Consider the following 25,341-nt stretch of genomic DNA (forward strand, 5'->3'; position numbering starts at 1 on the left):
AGCCAGTGGAGGGTTTTCCCCTGATTCCCATTGACCTCAGTTTTGCTCGGGCTCCTTGATGCCATACTCGGTCAAATGCTGCCTTGATGTCAAGGGCAGTCACTCTCACCTCACCTCTTGAGTTCAGCCCTTTTGTCCATGTTTGAACCAAGACTGTTATGAGGTCAGGGGCTGAGTGGCCCTGGTGGAACCCAAACTAAGCGTCACTGAGCAGGTTATTACGAAACAAGTGCTACTTGATGACACTGTTGATGACACCTTCCATCACTTTACTGATGATCAAGAGCAGACTGATGGGGTGGTAATTGGCCGGCTTGGACTTGTCCTGCTTTTTGTGTACAGGACAGACCTGGGCAATTTTCCACATTGCTGGTTAGATGCCAATGTTGTAGCTGTACTGGAACAGCTTGACTATGGGTGCGGCAAGTTCTGGAGCACAGGTCTTCAGTACTATTACCGGAATATTGTCAGGACCCATAGCCTTTGCAGTATCCAGTGCCTTCAGTCGTTTCTTGATATCATGTGGAGTGAGTTGAATTGGCTGAAGTCTGGCATCTGTGATGCTGGGGACTTCAGGAGGAGGCCGAGATGTATCATCAACTCAGCACTTCTGGCTGAAGATTGTTGCAAATGCTTCAGCCTTATCTTTCGCACTGATGTGCTGGGCTCCCCCATCATTGAGGATGGGGATATTTGTGAAGCCACCTCCTCCAGCTAGTTGTTTAATTGTCCACCACCATTCACGACTGGATGTGGCAGGACTGCAGAGCTTAGATCTGTTCCGTTGGTTATGGGATCGCTTAGCTCTGTCTGTTGCATGCTGCTTCTGCAGTTTGGCATGCAAGTAGTCCTGTGATGTAGCTTCACCAGGTTGACACTTCATTTTGAGGTATGCCTGGTGCTGCTCCTGGCATTCCCTCCTGCACTCTTCATTGAACTAGGGTTGGTTTCCTGGCTTGATGGTAATGGTAAAGTGGAGGATATGCTGGGCCATGAGGTTACAGATTGTGGTTGAGTACAATTCTGCTGCTGCTGATGGCCCACAGTGCCTCATGGATGCCCAGTTTTGCATTGCTCGATCTGTTCGAAATCTATCCCATTTAGCACGGTGGTAGTGCCTCACAATACGAAGGAGGGTATCCTCAATGTGAAGGCGGGACTTCGTCTCCACAGGGACTGTGTGGTGGTCACTGCTACCAATACAGTCATGGACAGATGCATCTGCGGCAGGCAGATTGATGAGAACGAGGTCAAGTATGTTTTTCCCTCTTGCCTCTTGTTTCTTGTTGTGTGTCGGAGGCAAGGCCTGGGGCGGGCCGCAGCTCCAGTCTGGGTGGTATGGTCATAACAGCTGCAAGAGGGTGTCTTTGTCACTGTTGATTTGGGAGAAGTGTACCCACTGGGCATTGCTTGGTACCACCCTGGCCAGGAGGAGACAGGGACCCCTCAGGTATGTGCACCACAAAAAGGGGGGATGTCCCTGTTGTAACATTAAAGGCCATGAGGAAGCTCACTCCCTCTGCTAAGAAAACCAAGAGTACCAAAAGCCTATCGAATGCCCTCACCATACTCCAGGGCCAAGAAACAGACTGGTTGTTATTCCCACACGAATGGTACTATATCACGATGTGCACCTCGAGGTAGTACCAGTAATGATTAATTTAGTGGATATGGGACTCCCCCCATGGTGTAAACATAAAACACGAGCATTGCAGAATCGAATGCTGCATCAAGTTTGGAGGGTGTTCTGGGAATGAACTAGCACTTTGATAAATGAAGATGAACGCGCTCGTCTGTATGAGGGTTCAGAGAATCAAGCAAAATCTCACTCTCATGGGCGGGTGCAACGTAGCTTGATTAATGATGCAGGAACTATAACACCGGGGCATCACTCGTAAATTGTTTAGATTTCGCTACTTTAGACTAATCAGTAAAAACTGTTAGGAACAGGTTAAGAAAAGTATTAAGTGGGATAAATGATGTAGAACAGAATGAATTCGAGGTAAATCAAATTATGACGGTGCATTTGCAAGATGTGGTGGGGCAATGAAAAGGCCTGTTCACCGCATGAATGAAATTATAAGAGGGGATAAAAATGCCTGTGGAAGCTGCTGAAAATGATGCTGGCACCTTGGCTAGTGGAACAGGCCGATAAAAACCTCCAGAGGATTGTGGAAGAGAGACTGCCCTCCTGGGTTACTGATCGACACCTTTGAGCTATGTCCACTTACCAACTTGCTGCTGATATCTGTAAAATCAGAGGACTCGTGCAGCGATACCCGGTGAAACGTAAGTGCCATCTAGTGAACAGCAGCATGGGCATACCCGGGTTGGTTTTGTATTATCCTGTCCTCATGGAAGGGGAGAAGACTAATCCTCTCTTTAGAGTCGAAAACATTGGGGTAGAAAATCAGAGTCATGTGTCACGTTATGACCAATACCCTACATACATCACACACGTGGACGGGATTACTTGGGTAGCCCTGGATTTGTCTACATGTACTTTGAAAGGGTATACTTTTGTGTGCATGTACAGTGTCACAGAAAGTGCGGCACCAACCTGCGGGTACACTTGGGATCAGGAAGGACCCATCTGCACGATCATGGTGCCCGGGGGAGAAGAGTTCCCAACACATGTGGCATATAAAGGAAAGGGGGAATATTGTGTCACAACCACACACCAGGAAAACCAGGATGAGGATCTGATCTGCCTATTCCAGAAGGAACATTTTGTTTTGTTTTACCCTAGCTCGACACATTAGACTGGGTGTGTGGGTATTATCGAATGTTTATACTCACGGACAGGTGAAGATCACTGTAAGGGATGATTTGAAGGGACAGATACATAAGTGTTAAGAGTCTGCCGGAGCACGCTGACACTGACTGTACATAACCTCCCACGACACACTAAAACTAATGGGAAATAACCTCCTGGGACACACTGACACTGACTGTAAATAACCTCCCAGGACACACTGACACTGACTGTCCATAACTTCCAGAACAGAACACGCTGAGACTGACTGCACATAACATCCCCTGGCATGCTGACACTAACGGGAAATAACCTCCCAGGACACACTGCCACTGACTGTACATAACCTCACAGGACACACTGCCACTGACTGTACATAACCTCACAGGACACACTGCCACTGACTGTACATAACCTCACAGGACACGCTGACACTGACTGTACATAACCTCACAGGACACACTGACACTGACTGTACATAACCTCACAGGACACACTGACACTGACTGTAAATAACCTCCCAGGACACACTGACACTGACTGTACATAACCTCACAGGACACACTGACACTGACTGTACATAACCTCACAGGACACGCTGACACTGACTGTAAATAACCTCCCAGGACACGCTGACACTGACTGTAAATAACCTCCCGGGACACACTGACACTGACTGTAAATAACCTCCCGGGACACACTGACACTGACTGTAAATAACCTCCCAGGACACACTGACACTGACTGTAAATAACCTCCCAGGACACACTGCCACTGACTCTACATAACCTCACAGGACACGCTGACACTGACTGTAAATAACCTCCCAGGACACACTGACACTGACTGTAAATAACCTCCCAGGACACACTGACACTGACTGTAAATAACCTCCCAGGACACACTGCCACTGACTCTACATAACCTCATAGGACACACTGACACTGACTGTAAATAACCTCCCAGAACACACTGCCACTGACTCTACATAACCTCACAGGACACACTGACACTGACTGTAAATAACCTCCCAGGACACACTGACACTGACTGTAAATAACCTCCCAGAACACACTGACACTGACTGTATATAACCTCACAGGACACGCTGACACTGACTGTAAATAACCTCCCAGGACACACTGACACTGACTGTAAATAACCTCCCAGGACACACTGACACTGACTGTACATAACCTCACAGGACACGCTGACACTGACTGTAAATAACCTCCCAGGACACACTGACACTGACTGTAAATAACCTCCCAGGACACACTGCCACTGACTCTACATAACCTCACAGGACACGCTGACACTGACTGTACATAACCTCACAGGACACACTGCCACTGACTCTACATAACCTCACAGGACACACTGACACTGACTGTAAATAACCTCCCAGGACACAGTGACACTGACTGTAGATAACTTCACAGGCTACACAGACACCGACGGTACATAACCTCACAGGACAAACTGCCACTGACTCTACATAACCTCACAGGACACGCTGACACTGACTGTACATAACCTCCCAGGACACACTGACACTGACTGTAAATAAGCTCCTGGGACACACTGACACGAACTGTACATAACCTGCTGGGGGCCTCTGAGGTCGGAGGGCATGCTGATTCTGTCTCTAGTCTCTACATAGCCTCCAGGGGCACTGTGTCATTCAGCAAGGCATGAGATCATGCACTGCACTGGTCAATTCCCTGCTCCTCTCAAGGCACTCACAAGGACAACACAGTTCAACCCCTGAAAGGAAGCCTTCGCCTCTCTTCTCCCGCGATCCTGACTGTAAGAGCAAAATGTAAGAGGTGAGGTGAGAGTGACTGCCCTTGTCTTAAAGGCAGCATTTGACCGGGTGTGGCATCAAGGAGCCCTAGCAAAACTGCATCTTCAGCTGCTTCATCAATGACGTTCCTTCAATCATAAGTTCAGAAGTGGGGATGTTCGCTGATGATTGCACAATATTTATCAGCAGTTGTGACTCCTCAGATACTTAAGCAGTCCTTGTAGAAATGCAGAAAGACCAGGACAATATCCAGGCTTGGCCTGATAATTGGCAAGTAACATTCACGCCACACAAGTGCCAAGCAATGACCATCTTCAACAAGAGAGAATCAAACCATCTCCCCTTGACATTCAACAGTATTATGATCGCTGAATCCCCCACTATCAACATCCTGGGGGTTACCATTGACCAGAAACTGAACTGGACCAGCCACATAAATACTGTGGCGACAAGACAAACTTGATTAGAATTAGAACATTACAGCGCAGTACAGGCCCTTCGGCCCTCGATGTTGCGCTGACCTGTGAAACCATCTGACCTACACTATTCCATTTTCATCCATATGTCTATCCAATGACCACTTAAATGCCCTTAAAGTTGGCGAATCTACTACTGCTGCAGGCAGGGCGTTCCACGCCCTTACTACTCTCTGAGTAAAGAAACTACCTCTCACATCTGTCCTATATCTATCACCCCTCAACTTGAAGCTATGTCCCCTCGTGTTTGCCATCACCATCCGAGGAAAAAGACTCTCACTATCCACCCTATCTAACCCTCTGATTATCTTATATGTCTCTATTAAGTCACCTCTCCTCCTCCTTCTCTCCAACGAAAACAACCTCAAGTCCCTCAGCCTTTCCTCGTAAGACCTTCCCTCCATACCAGGCAACATCCTAGTAAATCTCCTCTGCACCCTTTCCATAGCTTCCACATCCTTCCTATAATGCGGTGACCAGAACTGCACGCAATACTCCAGGTGCGGTCTCACCAGAGTTTTGTACAGATGCAGCATGACCTCGTGGCTCCGAAACTCGATCCCCCTACGAATAAAAGCTAACACACCATATGCCTTCTTAACAGCCCTATTAACCTGGGTAGCAACTTTCAGGGATTTATGCACCTGGACACCAAGATCTCTCTGTTCATCTACACGACCAAGAATCTTCCCATTAGCCCAGTACTCTGCATTCCTGTTACTCCTTCCAAAGTGAATCACCTCACACTTTTCCGCATTAAACTCCATTTGCCATCTCTCAGCCCAGCTCTGCAGCCTATCTATGTCCCTCTGTACCCTACAACATCCTTCGGCACTATCCACAACTCCATCGACCTTAGTGTCATCTGCAAATTTACTAACCCACCTTTCTACACCCTCTTCCAGGTCATTTATAAAAATGACAAACAGCAATGGCCCCAAAACAGATCCTTGCGGTACACCACTAGTAACTAAACTCCAGGATGAACATTTGCCATCAACCACCACCCTCTGTCTTCTTTCAGCTAGCCAATTTCTGATCCAAAGCTCTAAATCACCTTCAACCCCATACTTCCGTATTTTCTGCAATAGCCTACCGTGGGGAACCTTATCAAACGCCTTACTGAAATCCATATACACCACATCCACTGCTTTACCCTCATCCACCTGTTTGGTCACCTTCTCGAAAAACTCAATAAGGTTTGTGAGGCACGACCTACCCTTCACAAAACCGTGCTGACTATCTCTAATGAACTTATTCTTTTCAAGATGATTATAAATCCTGTCTCTTATAACCTTTTCCAACATTTTACCCACAACCGAAGTAAGGCTCACAGGTCTATAATTACCAGGGCTGTCTCTACTCCCCTTCTTGAACAAGGGGACAACATTTGCTATCCTCCAGTCTTCCGGCACTATTCCTGTCGACAATGACGACATAAAGATCAAGGACAAAGACTCTGCAATCTCCTCCCTAGCTTCCCAGAGAATCCTAGGATAAATCCCATCTGGCCCAGGGGACTTATCTATTTTCACACTTTCCAAAATTGATAACACCTCCTCCTTGTGAACCTCAATCCCATCTAGTCTAGTAGCCTGAATCTCAGTATTCTCCTCAACAACATTTTCTTTCTCTACTGTAAATACTGACGCAAAATATTCATTTAACACTTCCCCTATCTCCTCTGATTCCACACACAACTTCCCACTACAATCCTTGATTGGCCCTAATCTAACTCTAGTCATTCTTTTATTCCTGATATACCTATAGAAAGCCTTAGGGTTTTCTCTGATCCTATCCGCCAATGACTTCTCGTGTCCTCTCCTTGCTCTTCTTAGCTCTCCCTTTAGATCCTTCCTGGCTAGCTTGTAGCTCTCAAGCGCCCTAACTGAGCATTCACGTCTCATTCTAACATAAGCCTTCTTCTTCCTCTTGACAAGCGCTTCAACTTCTTTAGTAAACCACGGATCCCTCGCTCGACAACTTCCTCCCTGCCTCACAGGTACATACTTATCAAGGACACACAGTAGCTGCTCCTTGAATAAGCTCCACATTTCGATTGTTCCCATCCCCTGCAGTTTCCTTCCCCATCCTACGCATCCTAAATCTTGCCTAATCGCATCATAATTTCCTTTCCCCCAGCTATAATTTTTGCCCTGCGGTATATACCTGTCCCTGCCCATCGCTAAGGTAAACCTAACCGAATTGTGATCACTATCACCAAAGTGCTCACCTACATCTAAATCTAACACCTGGCCGGGTTCATTTCCCAGTACCAAATCCAATATGGCATCGCCCCTGGTTGGCCTGTCTACATACTGTGTCAGAAAACCTTCCTGCACACACTGGACAAAAACTGACCCATCTAAAGTACTCGAACTATAGTATTTCTAGTCGATATTTGGAAAGTTAAAGTCCCCCATAACAACTACCCTGTTACTCTCGCCCCTGTCGAGAATCATCTTCGCTATCCTTTCCTCTACATCTCTGGAACTATTCGGAGGTCTATAAAAGACTCCCAACAGGGTAACCTCACCTCTCCCGTTTCTAACCTCGGCCCATACTACCTCAGTAGACAAGTCCTCAAACGTCCTTTCTGTCGCTGTAATACTCTCCTTGATTAACAATGCCACACCCCCCCCCCTCTTTTACCATCTTCTCTGTTCTTACTGAAACATCTAAATCCCGGAACCTGCAACATCCATTCCTGCCCCTGCTCTACCCATGTCTCCGAAATGGCCACTACATCGAGATCCCAGGTACCAACCCATGCTGCAAGCTCACCCACCTTATTCTGGATGCTCCTGGCGTTGAAGTAGACACACATTAAACCAGGTTCTTGCTTGCCAGTGCCCTCTTGCGTCCTTGTAACCATATCCCTGACCTCACTACTCTCAATATCCTGTGCACTGGCACTACAATTTAGGTTCCCATTCCCCTGCTGAATTAGTTTAAACCCCCCCGAAGAGCACTAGCAAATCTCCCCCCTCAGGATATTGGTACCCCTCTGGTTCAGGTGAAGACCATCCTGTTTGTAGAGGTCCCACCTACCCCAGAAAGAGCCCCAATTATCCAGGAAACCAAAACCCTCCCTCCTGCACCATCCCTGCAGCCACGTGTTCAACTCCTCTCTCTCCCTATTCCTTGCTTCGCTATCACGTGGCACGGGCAACAACCCAGAGATAACAACTCTGTTTGTTCTCGCTCTAAGCTTCCACCCTAGCTCCCTGAATTTCTGTCTTAAATCCCCATCTCTCTTCCTACCTATGTCGTTGGTGCCTATGTGGACCACGACTTGGGGCTGCTCCCTCTCCCCCTTAAGGATCCCAAAAACACGATCCGAGACATCACGAACCCTGGCACCTGGGAGGCAACATACCAACTGTGAGTCTCTCTCGTTCCCACAGAACCTCCTATCTGTTCCCCTAACTATGGAGTCCCCAATGACTAATGTTCTGCTCCTCTTCCCCCTTCCCTTCTGAGAAACAGGGACAGACTCTGTGCCAGATATCTGTACCCCATTGCTTACCCCTGGTAAGTCGTCCCCCGCAACAGTATCCAAAACGGTATACCTGCTGTTGAGGGAAACGGCCACAGGGGATCCCTGCACTGCCTGCTGGTTCCCTCTCCTTCCCCTGATGGTAACCCATCCACCTACTTCTTTTACCTGAGGTGTGACTACCTCCCCATAACTCCTCTCAATAACTCCCTCCGCCTCCCGAATGATCCGAAGTTCATCCAGCTCCAGCTCCAGTTCCCTAACGCTGTTCTCGAGGAGCTGAAGTTGGGTGCACTTCCCACAGATGCAGTCAGCAGGGACACTCTTGGCGACCCTTACCTCCCACATTCTGCAGGAGGAACATACAACTGCCTTAACCTCCATTCCCACTATTCTAAATTCCCAACAAATCTACTGAAAAACCAAAAACAAAAAGTCAAAACTTGTTAGCAAAAGAGGTTAGCAATCCAACGGACAGAACTTCTTAAATAAAAAGCTTACCTTATCAACACACCAGAGTCCTTTTTTTTTGGTTAGAGGAGGAGGGTGGGTGGGAGACACTACACGTGTAGTGTCTCGGGTACAGCCACCACACAAATATATACTTTTTACTTACCCAGCAGTCCCCTGGTCCTCCGAAAACAAAAGGGAATTCACTTTTAAACTTACACTGAAATTGACTTCACAGAAGTAAGCCCGCTCCCGCACCTTCGTTACTATCAAAGCTGCAGTCACCGAAACTAAAATATTTTGAATTTTTCGAGGCGGTGACTAGATGTATAGATGAGAGTAAAGCAGTTGATGTAGACTACATGGATTTCAGTAAGGTTTTTGATAAGGTACCGCATGGGAGGTTGGTTAAGAAGGTACGAGCCCATGGGATCCAGGGCAATTTGGCAAACTGGATCCAAAATTGGCTTAGTGGCAGGAGGCAGAGGGTGATGGTTGAGGATTGTTTTTGCGAGTGGAAGCCTGTGATCAGTGGTGTATCACAGGGATTGATACTGGGACCCTTGCTGTTTGTAGTGTACATTAATGATTTAGACATGAATATAGGAGGCATGATAAGTAAGTTCGCAGATGACACGAAAATTGGTGATGTCATAAATAGTGAGGAGGAAAGCCTTAGATTACAGGACAATATAGATGGGTTGGTAAGATGGGCGGAGCAGTGGCAAATGGAATTTAATCCTGAGAAGTGTGAGGTGATGCATTTTGGGAGGACTAACAAGGTAAGGGAATATACAATGGATGGTAGGACCCTAAGAAGTACAGAAGGTCAGAGGGACCTTGGTGTACTTGTCCATAGATCACTGAAGTCAGCAGCACAGGTAGATAAGGTGATTAGGAAGGCATATGGGATACTTGCCTTTATCATCCAAGGCATAGAATATAAGAGCAGGGAGGTTATGATGGAGCTGTATAAAATGCTAGTTAGGCCACAGCTGGAGTACTGTGTACAGTTCTGGTCACCATGCTATTGGAAGGATGTGATTGCTCTGGAGAGGGTGCAGAGGAGATTCACCAGGATGTTGCCTGGGCTGGAGCATTTCAGTTATGAAGAGAGACTGAAAAGGCTAGGGTTGTTTTCCTTAGAGCAGAGAAGGCTGAGGGGGGACATAATTGAGGTGTACACAATTATGAGGGGCATGGATAGGTTAGATAGGAAGAAACTTTTTCTCTTAGCGGTGTGGTCAATAACCAGGGGGCATCGATTTAAGGTAAGGGGCAGGAGGTTTAGAGGGAATTTGGGGAAGGATTTCTTCACCCAGAGGATGGCTGGGATCTGGCATGCACTGCCTGAAGAGGTGGTAGAGGCAGGAACCCTCACAACATTTATGTAGTATTTAGATGAGCACTTGAAACGGCATTGCATACAAGGCTACGAGCCAAGTGCTGGAAAATGGGATTAGAATAGTTAGGTGCTTGATGGCTGGCATGGACACGATGGGCCGAAGGCCCTGTTTCTGTGCTGTATAACTCTATGACTCTAAGAGCAGGCCAGAGCCTCGGAATCCTATGGCAAGTAACTCACCTCCTGACTCTCCAAAGGCACAAGTCAGGAGTGTGATGGAATACTCTCCACTTGCCTGGATGGGTGCAGCTCCAACAACACTCAAGAAGCTCGACACCATCCAGAACAAAGCAGCCCGCTTGATTGGCATCCCTTCTACAAACATTCACTCCCTCCACCACCGACGCACCGTGGCAGCAGTATGTACCATCTACAAGATGCACTGCAGCAATGCACCGACTACTCAGGCAGCACGTTCCAAACCCACAACCTGTACCACCTAGAAGGACAAGGGCAGCAGATGCATGGGAACACCACCTAGTGCAAGTTCCCCTACAAGCCACACACCATCCTGACTTGGAACTACAGTGTTCCTTCAGTGTCGCTGGGTCAAAATCCTGGAACTCCCTTCCTAACAGCACTGTCCATACCCCATATGGACTGCAGCCGTTCAAGAAGGCAGCTCACTGCCACCTTCACACGGGCAATTAGGGATGGGCAATAAATGCTGGCCTAGCCAGCGACGCCCACATCCCATGAATGGATGAAAAAAAAGATCTGGCGTTGTGGATCTGCTGTTGTAATTCTCTGGCAGCTACACATGGCACTACCTTTTGGATTGTTGCTGCAAGCTGAAACTTCAAGATCCACTGCCTCGAGTGGCTCTCTGCACATGCTACTCCAAGCATGTACACTGGCCTCCAATAAACAATACACTACATATCAAATGAACAACACACGACACTGACTGGGGACTCATATGGGGCAGGAGGTTTGGGAATAAATAATACACTGAAAATCTGGTCCCAATCTAGAGCCTCATCGATCGAGATGGGAAGTCTGCTGAATAGCAGCATTATTTCAAACATCACCACTCACCAGACTCCGGAACCTGATGACTCAGAACTATCCTTTGGTAGCAGTTGCCAGGTCGTAAGTATTGGTCTCGCTCATTGTGAATTAGAAATGGATAGTCGCTATTCATTACTTTCATTATCATTCCAGAGGAATCACTGGGAGGCACCCCTTCTGTGGAAAGAAGCAATTCAACCACTGTTAATAATAGACCCAGGGTGTTCTGAGTCTGAGCTACTACAGCTTTTAGGATCTGGTTTAGGAATGCCTATGTTTCAGCAAAAAGGTAGTTTTTTGTCAACACTTTACATGTTTAACCAGCCTAGTCACTGATCATTAAAAGAACCTTTCTTTCACTCTGAATAGTAATGGTGAATTTGTGAGGCTGGATAATTGAATAGGGTAAAGATAATTTGTGCTTTGCCCTTTCCATTCTGCAAGGATTTCTCTACTGTTCATTTTCATATGAAAGCAGCAGTGATGATAACGTTCTTCATCTTTAGAATAGTTGAGGATTTTTTAATGCTTTGTTTTTAGCATTTAAATGGGGTATCACGAAAACCTGCTATCTCGAATGATAATCTTTTTTACTCCACCAGTTGGAAATTGGAATTCAATTTTTTTTCAAAAAAGGTGACTCTATGCTAGCAGCTAAAGATGGCCATCCCAATTTGCATCACTGTACTCCACATTCAGTGCATTGAGGCCATCACCTGAATATTAAACTGGTGGAGATGAACCACTCAAACCTAATCACTTGAACAATGGGACTCAGGTTGTGAGAAAGGAATTACTAGACGTGGATTGATTAATTTGCAAGAGCAAATACAAACTGGTAACCACCATGCTGAATCACTGGGCGATGGTCATGTGATAGGTCCACCATCTGTGTGCTTAAGCCCGTGTTTTCTCTGCAGCAGTCAGACAAGCAGCGAGACACTGACAGAGAGAAGACCCAAATGGGGTCCTTCCTCCCTCCCTCTCTCTCCAATCCACCTTGCAAACTTCAAACCCTGCCTACGGACCATGACCTCCTAGGCATATCCCTATTGCAGACAGAGACTCCTTGAAGGAAATCAGCCGCATTGCTGTCTCCAGAAGATCCACTGAATCAGCCATCCACATTTTCAAACTGGAAGCCTCAGGACCACCAAAGGAAAGTCATGTGACCACCAAATTCAGCCTGAAGCCAGTCGAGTAACCAACCTCCACAGACTGTATACCCCTTTTATTTCTCTGGACTCTAATTCGATCACCTATCCTTCTCCATTCTGTAACTTATTTGTGCGTGTGTGTGTGTGTGTGTGTGAGAGGGAAAGTTAGAGTGTATTTTATTATTGTACTTAGATCAGTTTAAGTACAATAAAGCTAACCTATTTCTTTGTTAAACTTAGGAGTATTGACAGGCAGAGAGATCTGGGCGTACAGGTCCACAGGTCACTGAAAGTGGCAACGCAGGTGGATAAGGTAGTCAAGAAGGCATACGGCATGCTTGCCTTCATTGGTCGGAGCATAGAGTATAAAAATTGGCATGTCATGCTGCAGCTGCACAGAACTTTAGTTAGACCACACTTAGAATATTGCGTGTAATTCTAGTCGCCACACTACCAGAAGGACGTGGAGGCTTTGGAGATGGTTCAGAAGAGGTTTACCAGGATGTTGCCTGGTCTGGAGGGCATTAGCTATGAGGAGAGGTTGGATAAACTCGGATTGTTTTCACTGGAACGACGGAGGTGGAGGGACGACATGATAGAGGTTTACAAAGTTATGAGTGACATGGACAGAGTGGATAGTCAGAAGCTTTTTCCCAGGATGGAAGAGTCAGTTACTAGGGGACATAGGTTTAAGGTGCACAGGGCAAAGTTTAGAGGGGATGTGCGAGGCAAATTTTTTACACAGAGGGTGGTGGGTGCCTGGAACTTGCTGCCAGGGGAGGTGGTGGAAGCAGATACGATAGCGACGTTTAAGAGGCATCTTGACAAATACATGAATAGGAAGGGAATAGAGGGATACGGTCCCCGGAAGTGCAGAAGGTGTTAGTTTAGGCAGGCATCAAGATCGGCGCAGGCTTGGAGGGCCGAATGGCCTGTTCCTGTGCTGTACTGTTCTTTGTTCAACAAATCCTGTTTGATTGGTTCTTTCTATGAACACAGCATGTAAACAGATTAACATTCACTGGCAAGTATATCCACTTCAAAAAAGACATAAATTTGTTGTGGTCAAACAAGGAGAGGAAAAAGAGGGGAGCCCTTTGACACCCTCCTTACCTGATTGTAACAGGGGTGATTTGTGCGGGATACTGAGGCGTTAAAAAGTGGCCAAGATGGGGGATTGAGCTGAAACGCCTGTTTAGCCTGTATTAGGCGAAGAACGCAATCTTGGTAAAGGAGTTAAAGCTTGCGCTGCGACCGGCTACCCGCAGGATTGTTACCAAGCTGATTGCCACTTAGATTGCCTATTGGTACTTATTAAAGAAGCTTTGGTGGCTGGAGTTTCAACTAATGCTGTCTCCTAACAGCAAGTGGCTGTTCGAGAGAAATCATGGCATTGGTGCTGATTTCAAGTGCTACTTAAAGGGATACTCACTATTGCATGTTTTTGCTGCTGGAGCTATGAAAAGGATCCTTGAAACACATTGGGAGACTTTCTGGGAGATTTTGTCAAGATCTTACCAACACTCGAGCAATATTTATTCTGGAAATTGTCTTTGGACTTCACCTAAAGGTGCTGTGCTATTCCACCTTATAGGAATCTCCAGGAGAAAGAGAGTACTTGGACATGGGCATCTTGCTAGGGGTCCAGCTTGGTCTGGAGAACAAATTGGAGGAGGACAGAGCAGCAGTGGCTGCTGCAGGAGAGAGCAACAGGGTGGGAGGTGGACATCCCTCCTCCTCTGGACCTCCAGTGTCCTGTCTGAGAACCTTCGAGCCTCTCCCTCAGTCTCTGAGCCATCCTGAAACCTGCCAGTGTGTGTCAGCCAGAGCACTGCACACCTCCAGTGGAGTGGGTGCGAAGAGCCCACATATACTGCTCCACAGAAATTGTGTCTAATCTGCTTGATTGCGAAACCCAGAGGTCTCTGTTTTAGTAAGCTCATATGATGGTAATCTGCAAATAAGGACCAAAATTATGTGCAGAAACAAGACTTTGAAACAAGCATGTCTTTTTAGCACTGCACCCACTTAGCCTCTGCTTTCACCCATTGGCTAAAATAAGCTCTGTTATGTTCAAATGAATATGTTATGGATGGTCCAGCAACTATTTCTTCCTTTGCCACTGAAGGTTAAGTAAAGAAAGAAATGTTTCCATGCACCATTTTAGAAAAGGAGTGAGAGCAAGGATTCTGGTTGTCAACCCTCCAGGACTGCCCTGGAGTCCCCGGGAATGAAAGGTTAATCTCCAGGACACTGCTGCAAGCAAAACGGGAGAAAAATTGTAATTACATTAACAACAACTATGCACGATATTCTCTCATTTCCTTTGACCATTTCTTAGTTATAAAATATTTTAAAAGGCTGTTCGACAGTCAAGCATTACCCAAGTGAGTAATTAAGAGCTTTCCAATCGGCTGAGGGAAGATGGAGAGCTGTTGGATGGGTGTGTCAGGCAGCCAAAGGCGGGAATGTGGGGGCAGGGCTGTTGGTGGCAGGAGATCATGTGATGCCCTTCCAGGAATATGTCCAATCAGAGTTGGTAATACTGTCAGGTATGATGTGGAGACATACTAACACAGGCCTATTCCGGCTCCCCATATTCAAACTGAAGTTTCAGCCTGACCTAAAGGATGCTGATTCTGACATCGTTCAGCAACAGTCGCTCAATAGCCACTTAAAGGTACATTTTGTGTTTCATTACTGTCTCACTTAATGATTCCTACACCTTCCCCTTTCACATCAGCCTCTACATTTCCTTGGGTTGCCATTTTTGGGAGTCAGTGCCTGTCCGTTCCAGCTACATGGCTGAACTACATCACTTGCTGTTCCTGAATTCATTCTAAAATGTAATTGTGGTGTTCTTGGTCTTTCCCACACTTTCCCATTTCCAAGCTTATAACTTTCCACAGCGATTGCAGTTATAAAACATTTGCCAGTCTTTGATTTTATGCTAGCAATCCTTTTGCCATACCATAAAGCATTACATAGGATATACAGCACAGAAATAGGCCATTCAGCCCAACCAGTCCATCCTGCCGTTTATGCTCCACTCAAGAAACCTCCTCCTGTCTGTCCTCATTTAACTCCATCAGCATAACACTCTTGTCCCATCTCCCTCATATACTTCACTAGCCTCCCTTTAAATGCATCGATCCTATTTGCTTCAACCACTCCCAGTGGTAGCAAATGTAACAAATTTTAAAAAGGAGGGAGAGAAAAAACAGGGAATTACAGATCAGTTAGCTTTACATCAGCAGTGGGGAAAATGCTCGAGTCTACGATAAAGGATGTGATAGCAGAACACCTGGAAATCATAAACGGGATTGGACAAAGTCAGCATGGGTTTACGAAAGGGAAATCATACTTAACACACCTACTGGAGTTTTTTGAGGATGTAACTAGTAGAATAGATAAGGGAGAACAAGTGGATGTGATGTATTTGGATTTTCAGAAGGCTTTTGATAAGGTCCCACATAAGAGGTTAGTGTGAAAAATTAAAACACATGGGATTGGGGTAATATACTGGCATGGATTGAGAATTGGTTGACAAACAGGAAACAGAGAGTAGGAATAAATGGGTCTTTTTCCGGGTGGCAGGCAGTGACTAGTGGGGTACCACAGGGATCAGTGCTTGGGTCCCAGCTATTCACAGTATATATTAATGACTTGGGTGAGGGAACTAAATGTAACATTTCCAAGTTTGCAGACAACAATGTGAGGTGTGAGAAGGATGCAAAGAGGTTCCAATGTGACTTGGGCAAGTTGGTTCAGTGGGCAAATGCATGGCAGATGCAGTATAATGTGGATAAATGTAAGGTTATCCACTTCAGTTGTAAAAACAGAAAGGCAAATTATTATCTGAATGGTGTTAGATTGGGAAAGGGTGAGGTGCAACGAAACCTCGGTGTCTTTATACACCAGTCACTGAAAGCAAGCATTCAGGTGCAGCAAGGAGTTAGGAAGGCGAATGAAATGTTGGCCTTCATTGCAAGAGGATTGGAGTACAGAAGCAAGGATGTCTTACTGCAGTTATACAGGGCCTTGGTGAGACCACATCTGGAGTATTGTGTGCAGTTTTGGTCTCCGTATCTGAGGAAGGATGTTCTTGCCATGGAGGGAATGCAAAGAAGATTTACTAGGCTGATTCCTGGGATGGCAGGATTGACGTATGAAGAGAGATTGGGTCGACTAGGCCTATATTCACTAGAGTTTAGAAGAATGAGAGGGGATCTCATAGAAACCTATAAAATTCTAACAGGACTAGAGAGGTCAGATGCAGGGAGGATGTTCCCGATGGCTGGGGAGTCCAGAACCTGGGGTCACTGTCTCAGGATATGGGGTATGCCATTTAGAACCGAGATGAGGAGAAATTTCTTCACTCAGAGGGTGGTGAACCTGTGGAATTCTCTACCACAGAAGGCAGTGGAGCCAAGTCATTAAATATATTCAAGAAGGAGATAGATATATTTCTTAATGCCAAAAGGATCAAGGGATATGGGGAGAAAGCGGGAACAGGGTACTGAATTAGATGATTAGCCATGATCTTTTTTGAATGGTGGAGCAGGCCCGAAAGGCCAAGTGGCCTACTCCTGCTCCTATTTCCTATGTTTCTATGTAACACCACTATTTAAGAGCATCCTGAAAAGGGAGGGTGAACAGCCAGCAGTTGTGGTCCACATCGGAATGAATGACATAGGTAGAAAGAGGGATGTGGTACAGCAGCCAGAATTTAGGGAGCTAGGTAACAAATTAGCAAGCAGGACCTCAAAAGTAGTAATCTCCGGTTTATTCCTAGTGCCACGTGCAAGTGATTATAGAAATAGAAGGATAAGGCAGATGAATGCGTGGTTGGAAAGAGGGTGCAGGAGGGAGGGCTTTAGATTCCTGGGACATTGGGACCAGCTCTGGGGGAGATGTTGCACCTGAACAGAGCCGGGACTGAGTTCCTTGCAGGACTTTTGGCTAGTGCTGTTGGGGAGGGTTTATACCAGTTTGGCAGGGGGATGGGAACCTGAGGGTAGACTCAGTTTGGACAAAATCAGAAATGAAAATGAAAGGCAGAAAATTAGTGGATGAGTCTGGAAGACAGAGGAAACAAAGGTTAGAAAATTAAAAAAAAAAGTTTGGCAGTGCTCAAGAGTATCTACTTTAATACAAGGAGTATAGCAAATAAAGCAGATGAGCTAAGGGCACAGATAGACACGTGGCAGTATGATATCATAGATATTACAGAAACATGGCTTAAGGAGGGACAGGAATGGCAGCTCAACATTCCTGGTTACAGGGTTTTCAGACGCGATAGGGAGGGGGATAAGAAAGGAGGGGGAGTGGCAATTTTGGTCAAAGAAACTACTGCAGTTGTGAGGAAGGATGATCTGTTGGAAGGTTCATCAAATAAGGTCATATGGATTGAGATAAGGAACAAAAAAGGGGCAATCTCACTGCTGGGAGTGTACTATAGACCCCCAAACAGTCAGGGAGAGATAGAAGAGCAGATATGTAGGCAAATCTCTGAGAAGTGCAAGAACAACAGGGTAGTAATATTAGGGGATTTTAACTACCCCAATATTAACTGGGATAGTTTTAGTGTGAAAGGAATTGAGGGAGCAGAATTTTTGAGGTGCATTCAGAAGAACGTTTTGCCCAGTATGTAGCAAGTTCAAGTGCAACAAGAGAGGGTGCAGTTTTAGACTTAGCTTTAGGAAATGAAGATGGGCAGGGGAAAGGAATGGCAATGGGGGAACATTTTGGTGATAGTGATCATAATTTAGTCAGTTTTAACATAATTATGCAAAAGAACAGAGATAGAGCAGCAGTTAGAGTTCTCAATTGGAGCAAGGCCAATTTTACTAAACTGGAGTGGTTTAGCGAAAACGGACTGGAAACAGCTACTCGAAGGTAAATCAGTGTCAGAGCAGTGGGAGGCATTCAAAGGGGAGATTCAAGGAGTTCAGAGTAAACATGTTCCCACAAAGAAAAAGGGTGGGATGGCCAAATCTGGTGTCCCCAGGATGTCAAGGAGTCTACAGGGTAAGATACGGCAGAAAAGGAATGTCCAACACCGAGAAGTCAATACTACAGAAAGCCGAGAGGAGTATAGAAAGTGGAGGGGTGAAATCAAAAAGGAAATTAGGAAAGCAAAGAGATGGCATGAAAGAATATGGGCAAGCAAAATCAAGGTGAACCCAAAGATGTTTTAGCAATACATTAAGAGTAAGAGGATAACTAAGGAGAGAGTAGGGCCCATAAAAGACCAAAAAAGGTAACCTATGTGTAGGGACGGAAGATATTGGTATGGTTCTCAATGAATACTTTGCGTCTGCCTTCACAAAAGAGGGGAATGATGCAGATTACCATTAAGGAGGAGGAGTGTAAAGTATTGGATGTGATAATCATAGGGAGAGAGGAAGTATTAATGGGATTAGCATCCTTGAAAGTTGACTTAGAGTACAGTACACAGTTTTGGTCTCCTTACTTCAGGAGGGATATACATGCATTGGAGGCAGCTCCAAGAAGGTTCACCAGCTGATTCTCAGGATGAGGGGCTTGTCTTATGAGGAAAGGTTGAGCACATTAGAAGAATGAGAGGTGATCTCATTGAAACGGGATATACCCAAGGATATTACGGGAAGCGAGGGAAGAGATTGCTGCGCCTTTGGCGATGATATTTGCGTCCTCACTGTCCACTGGAGTAGCACCAGATGATTGGAGGGTGGCAAATGTTATTCCCTTGTTCAAGAAAGGGAATAGGGATAACCCTGGGAATTACAGATCAGTCAGTCTTACGTCGGTGGTGGGCAAATTATTGGAGAGGATTCTGAGAGACAGGATTTATGATTATTTGGAAAAGCACAGTTTGATTAGAGATAGTCAGCATGGCTTTGTGAGGGGCAGGTCATGCCTCGCAAGCCTTATTGAATTCTTTGAGGATGTGACAAAACACATTGATGAAGGAAGAGCAGTGGATGTGGTGTATATGGATTTTAGCAAGGCGTTTGATAAGGTTCCCCATGGTAGGCTCATTCAGAAAGTAAGGAGGCATGGGATACAGGGAAATTTAGCTGTCTGGATACAGAATTGGCTGGCCCATAGAAGACAGAGGGTGGTAGTAGATGGAAAGTATTCAGCCTGGAGCTCGGTGACCAGTGGTGTTCCGCAGGGATCTGTTTTGGAACCTCTGCGCTTTGTGATTTTTATAAATGACTTGGATGAGGAAGTGGAAGGCTGGGTTAGTAAGTTTGCCGACGACACAAAGGTTGCTGGAGTTGTGGATAGTGTGGAGGGCTGTTGTAGGTTGCAACGGGACATTGACAGGATGCAGAGCTGGGCTGAGAAGTGGCAGATGGAGTTCAACCTGGGAAAGTGTGAAGTGATTCATTTTGGAAGGCCGAATTTGAATGCAGAATACAGGCTTAAAGACAGGATTCTTGGCAGTGTGGAGGAACAGAGGGATCTTGGGGTCCACGTCCATAGATCCCTCAAAGTTGCCACCCAAGTTGATAGGGTTGTTAAGAAGGCGTATGGTGTGTTGGCTTTCATTAACAGGGGGATTGAGTTTAAGAGCCGCAAGGTTATGCTGCAGCTCTATAAAGCCCTGGTTAGACCACACTTGGAATATTGTGTTCAGTTCTGGTCGCCTCATTATAGGAAGGATGTGGAAGCTTTAGAGAGGGTGCAGAGGAGATTTACCAGGATGCTGCCTGGACTGGAGGGCATGTCTTATGAAGAAAGGTTGAGGGAGCTAGGGCTTTTCTCATTGAAGTGAAGAAGGATGATAGGTGACTTGATAGAGGGGTACAAGATGATGAGAGGCACAGATAGAGTGGATCGCCCGAGACTTTTTCCCAGGGCGGAAAGGGCTATCACCAGGGGGCATAATTTTAAGGTGATTGGAGGAAGGTTTATGGGAGATGTCAGAGGTAGGTTCTTTACACAGAGAGTGGAGGGTCCGTGGAATGCGCTGCCAGCGGTGGTAGTAGAAGCAGATACATTAGGGACATTTAAGCAACTCTTGGATAGGTACATGGATGATAGTAGAATGAAGGGTATGTAAGTAGTTTGATCTTAGAGTAGGTTAAAGGTTCGGCACAACATCATGGGCTGAAGGGCCTGTACTGTGCTGTACTGTTCTATGTTCTATGTTCTGTGAAACATACAAGTTTCTGAAGGGGTTTAACACGGTAGACACTGAGGGGTTGTTTCCTCTGTTTGTGGAATCTAGAACACGGGAGTGCTGGCTCAGGATAAGGGGCCAATCATTTAGGATTGAGATGAAGAGAAATTTCTTCACTCAAAGGGTTGTGAATCTTTGGAATTCTCTAGAGGGTTGTGGATGCTCCATTTCTGGATATATTGAAGGCTAAGTTAGACATATTTTTGGTCTCTATGGGAATCAAGGGATAGGAAAAGCAGGCGGGAAAGTGGAATGCAGGCCGAAGATCAGCTATGATCGTACTGAATGGCAGAGTAGGCTCGAGGGGCTGAATGGTCTTCCCCTGCTCCTCTTATGTTCTTATGTAGCAAGATTCACATTCTCACCACTCTTTGGGTAAAGAATTTTCTTCTGAATTCTTTATTTGATTTCCTGGTGACTATCTTTCTCAAAGTTTTAGTTGTCAGTTGTATTTCCTTTTATGTCTTCCATAGGGGCATTAGACAATAAGGACTAGGAGCAGGAGTAGACCATATGGTCTGTCCAGCCTGATCTGCCATTCAATACGATCATGGCTGATCTTCTGCCTCAACTTCACTTTCCTTCCCACTCCCCGTATCCGTTGATTACCTCAATCAGAACAGTCCAAGTCTTGGACAGGCATTCAGTGAGAAAACCAAACTGAAAAATAAAGGTGGTGTACTCTGCATTCTGGTCGTGAACTCTGGCTGGGTTGATGGACTTATTAGATAGTCCAGGAATGGGAAAAGCCAAATGGGTTTTAAATTCAGAGTGTAATTCCTCACTACTGTGTCTCATGCTGCATTGGCATTGATTATTAAAGTCTGCAATAGATTGTCAATCAGTTGCAAGGAGATCATTAGAACACAAGCCACAGTCATACTCCTAGTCCCGCCTCTGATGATTATGAACCCTAGCTGGTTCAGACTTGTCAAAATTGTAGCAATCCTAAACCCAGTTACATTAACTGTACTAAGCAGAGATAAGATGTTAATTGTAAAGAGATCACTGACCTTCTAAATAATACAGCTCCGATTTGGCCTCTGAGCTCACATTAATGGTGTGTGCATCACAATCCTTCTTCTTACACACAGCACATACTACTCCCGAGGAGCAGTGGGGGCCTCGCCCTCGCACAATGGAGAGTGAAACATGATTCAGTGCCACCAACAGTCCACATGCCTTATTACTGCCACATGTAGCCCCTCCAATTTCCTCTCCAGGATTTGCAGTGAGGTGACTGTTTGGAGGTTTGGAGAATGTTTCTCGGCCTGCACAATCTCCATTCTTTTTCCTGATTTCTTCCAGTAGTGTTGTATCATTGCTCTCAGGTGCGGCTGGCCTCTCCAGGCCCTCACAGTCTTCATCACTCTGCACCATCCCCAAGCTGAACTGCAGCTCCATCTTTTGCTTGTCATATGGCCAATATACAGCTTCACTGGGCTCCTCTGGGACACCTGACTCCATTCTGTGCTCAGGACGATGAAGAGTCTGTATTTACGGAAGCAAACATCGCTGTTTATATGGAATTGAATTTTTTTTAGTAACTATTTTCAGGCTGCCTAAAACATCAGAATATTCCTGTTTCTTCTTCCAGCCTCTCTGTGCCTCTAATATCATTGGGTAAATTCACCATCTTTGCCCTCTCAGCAGTTGTGCGTAAAGGGCGTGTGAGTTGGCCAACTGGCTTATTACTGACCCGTGCTCCCTTCAAATTCAGCTCCCTGTGTAGGCTCTGATTGTTTACCCTTGTATGATAATTTTGAAGTTCAGCCTTTCGACCATGTGTCTGTTTCACACGCTTTTCAACCACCTTTCTGTTCACGACATTGTACCCGAATACCACTAACACCTCGAACATAATATTTGAAAGAAATTCCAATAAGTACAATTTGTAAAGTTGTACCATAGTCATATTCCTTCTTTCACCAGCCTTGTCTAAGTCCTGTAGCCGAGAGGGATTGGCTGCCCACTACACCCACACCCGCCCCTGCCCAATTTTCAACTCCCTGCTCCGGATCTCTGTCCCTTTTCCTCCTCTTTCCATCCAAGAAATAATTTGCTGAAGCTGTCATGGGAATACAAAATACATGGTTTTGTGGAAATGTCAGCTCAAATGTGGCAGAGGAGCTTCCTCATCTAAACCTACCCCTCTTTCCTGAGATCTTGATTAGGTGGAAACAAACAGGGAAGTGGTGGCACCTGTTTCAGTACAGCAGCAACCCATTTATCCAGTCATTTCACTGGCCTCATGCCCTTGCTCCTCATTATCTCTTTAATCTCCTCCAGCCCCACAACCCTCCGAGATATCTGCGCTCCTCTAATTCTGGCCTGAGCATCTCTGATTTTAATTGCTGCACCGTTGGTGGCTGTGCCTTCAGCTGACTAGGCCCCAAGCTCAGGAATTCCCTGCCGAAACCTCTCCGACTCCCAACTTTGCTTTCCTCCTTTAAGATGCTCCTTAAAACCAACCTCTTTGACCAAGCTTTTGGCCATTTGCCCTCATAGCACCTTAAATGGCTCAGTGTCAAATTTTGTTTCATAATGCTGCTGTGAAGTGCCTTGGGACATTTTATTACATTAAAGGTGCTATATAAATACAAGTTGTTGTTGTGTATTAGTTGCTTGTAAGATTGTTAAAGAGTGAGATGGATAGCACAGTGTGCTAGAGCGTCAGTACCATGGAGGGCAAGTACTAGCTCTGCATCCAGTCTCTGCTGCATTTAATGGGATGGTGCCCAGGAAAGATTGTGGTGTCCCTCAGCAGGTGGGACAGAAAACTAGAGGGAAAAATCACTACAGGATACTTTCTAACAAGCAATTCCAGGAGCAGCAGGAGCAGCCTGGCAATAGGACATGAATCTGTCTGTCTTGGCTAAAAGATCATTTCATGACTTCTTCAAATTCCCCAAGATGTGTCATCTTAGATAACAACAACTTGCATTTATATAACTCCTGTAACATAGTAAAGCATCTCAAGGTGCTTCAGAGGAATGGCATTAAACAAAATTTGACACTGAGTCATATAAAGATTATATTAGGATAGATAACTAAAAGCTGAGTCAAAGAGGTGAGTCTGAAGCAGCATCAGAATGGAGAAGAGAAAGTTAGAGAAACATTGAGGTTTAGGGAGAGATTCCAGAGTTTAGGGCCTTGGCAGCTGAAGGCATGGCCACCAATGGTGGAGCGATTAAAATCAGGTATGCTCAAGAGGCCAGAATTGGATGAGTTAGGACACTGGCTGAGAGTTTTCAAACAGCTCAGGTTTACAGAGGGTGTAAGGTGGGAGCTCATCCAGGAGTGTATTTGAATAGTCAAATCCAGAGGTAACAAAGGTATGAAATGAGGGTTTCAGCAGCAGATGAGCTGAGGCAGGGGCAAAGTCAGGTGATGTTACAGAGGTGGAAGTAGGCAGTCATGGTGATGGAGAGGTTATGGAGTCGGAAACTCAGCTCGGGGTCAAATAGGATGCCAAGGTTGTGAAGAGCCTGGTTCAGCCTCAGACAAATGTTAGGGAGATGGATGGAGTTAGTGGCTAAGAATGGATCTTGTGGTGGGTGTGATGTCCTCAGAACTTGAGTGAGGTTTAGCTGACTTTAGTACAAGGTATGAGGCAAAGACAGAGAGACAAAGACTGCAGCAGCTGAACACAAAGGCTCCTTTTTATTTTGCCTGTTTTAGTTTTCTCTTTGCTAGCATTTGTGTTCTACAGCAGCCTCTAGAGTACACAATGCAATTGCAATTTCAAAATACTACAACACAACATACCTCTCCTTCTTTGTAAATGAGAGACATAGCATGTTTCAGTGGTTTGTTTCCAAAACTGTAAATGACAAACTCAAACATAAACCGTTCATTTCCTAACATAGTCACTTAAATATGTTGGGAGTTATCATCAGGTTTGACTCCTTTGACTCATGTTCTTCATCTGAGGTGTCAATGTTGAATTGGATTCAATGTTTACGAGTGGTGTTTTCAGTGCTTTGAAGAATGACGTGTTTCTTGTGATGATTTGTGAACCGTGTTTAGCAGTGATCATTGATCCTTTTGTATTGGTCACAACAAATGGTTGGATGTTATAAGGGGTTGTTTACTTTCCAATAAGCCCATCATGTTTCACAAGCACTTTATCTCCTGGCTTTAGTGGTATAGTTCTTAATTTCATGTTTCGCTCCGCACGTACTTGGATGTGCAAAGATGAGTGCAGCTGGAAGTTTTCCAGTTGTCGAGCGAGGAGTCGCTCTGTAATTATGAAGAAAGTGATCTAGTTCTTGTTTCCATGACTTGTTCTCAGCTGTAGCTGTATGCATCACTATTTTCAAGATTTGCTAAATCTCTCAACTTCACCATTAGCTCGTGGCCAACAGGGTGTGATTTTTCGATGAGTGAACCTTACATAGTTCGTGAATTTACTGATCTCATTGCTGTTGAATGGGGGTCCATTGTCACTTCTTACCATTTGAGGGATTCTAAACAAAGAGAAGATCTGGTCAAGCTTTGGGACCACTGTTCTCAAGGGCAATTAGGGATGGGCAATAAATGCTGGCCTTGCCAGCAATGCCCACATCCCACAAATGAATAAACAAGACTGCTTTTGTTGAAGTTGAC

General features: G+C 45.5%; 1 protein-coding gene across 2 annotated transcripts in view; it reads right to left on the minus strand.

Annotated features, from left to right (window-relative positions):
• The window catches only part of LOC137374081 (uncharacterized), a 165,578-nt gene that overhangs the window by 56,866 nt on the left and 83,371 nt on the right, over positions 1-25,341 (minus strand). For both annotated transcript variants that reach the window (XM_068039836.1, XM_068039837.1), the window contains 2 exons: positions 21,747-22,224; positions 11,431-11,580 (listed from right to left, as the gene is read on the minus strand). In XM_068039836.1, coding sequence (XP_067895937.1) covers positions 11,431-11,580; positions 21,747-22,224 — 628 coding nt within the window. The remainder of the gene's footprint in view (positions 1-11,430; positions 11,581-21,746; positions 22,225-25,341) is intronic.

This window comes from Heterodontus francisci, chromosome 10 (genome assembly GCF_036365525.1).
Source record: "Heterodontus francisci isolate sHetFra1 chromosome 10, sHetFra1.hap1, whole genome shotgun sequence".
Lineage (NCBI taxonomy): Eukaryota > Metazoa > Chordata > Chondrichthyes > Heterodontiformes > Heterodontidae > Heterodontus > Heterodontus francisci.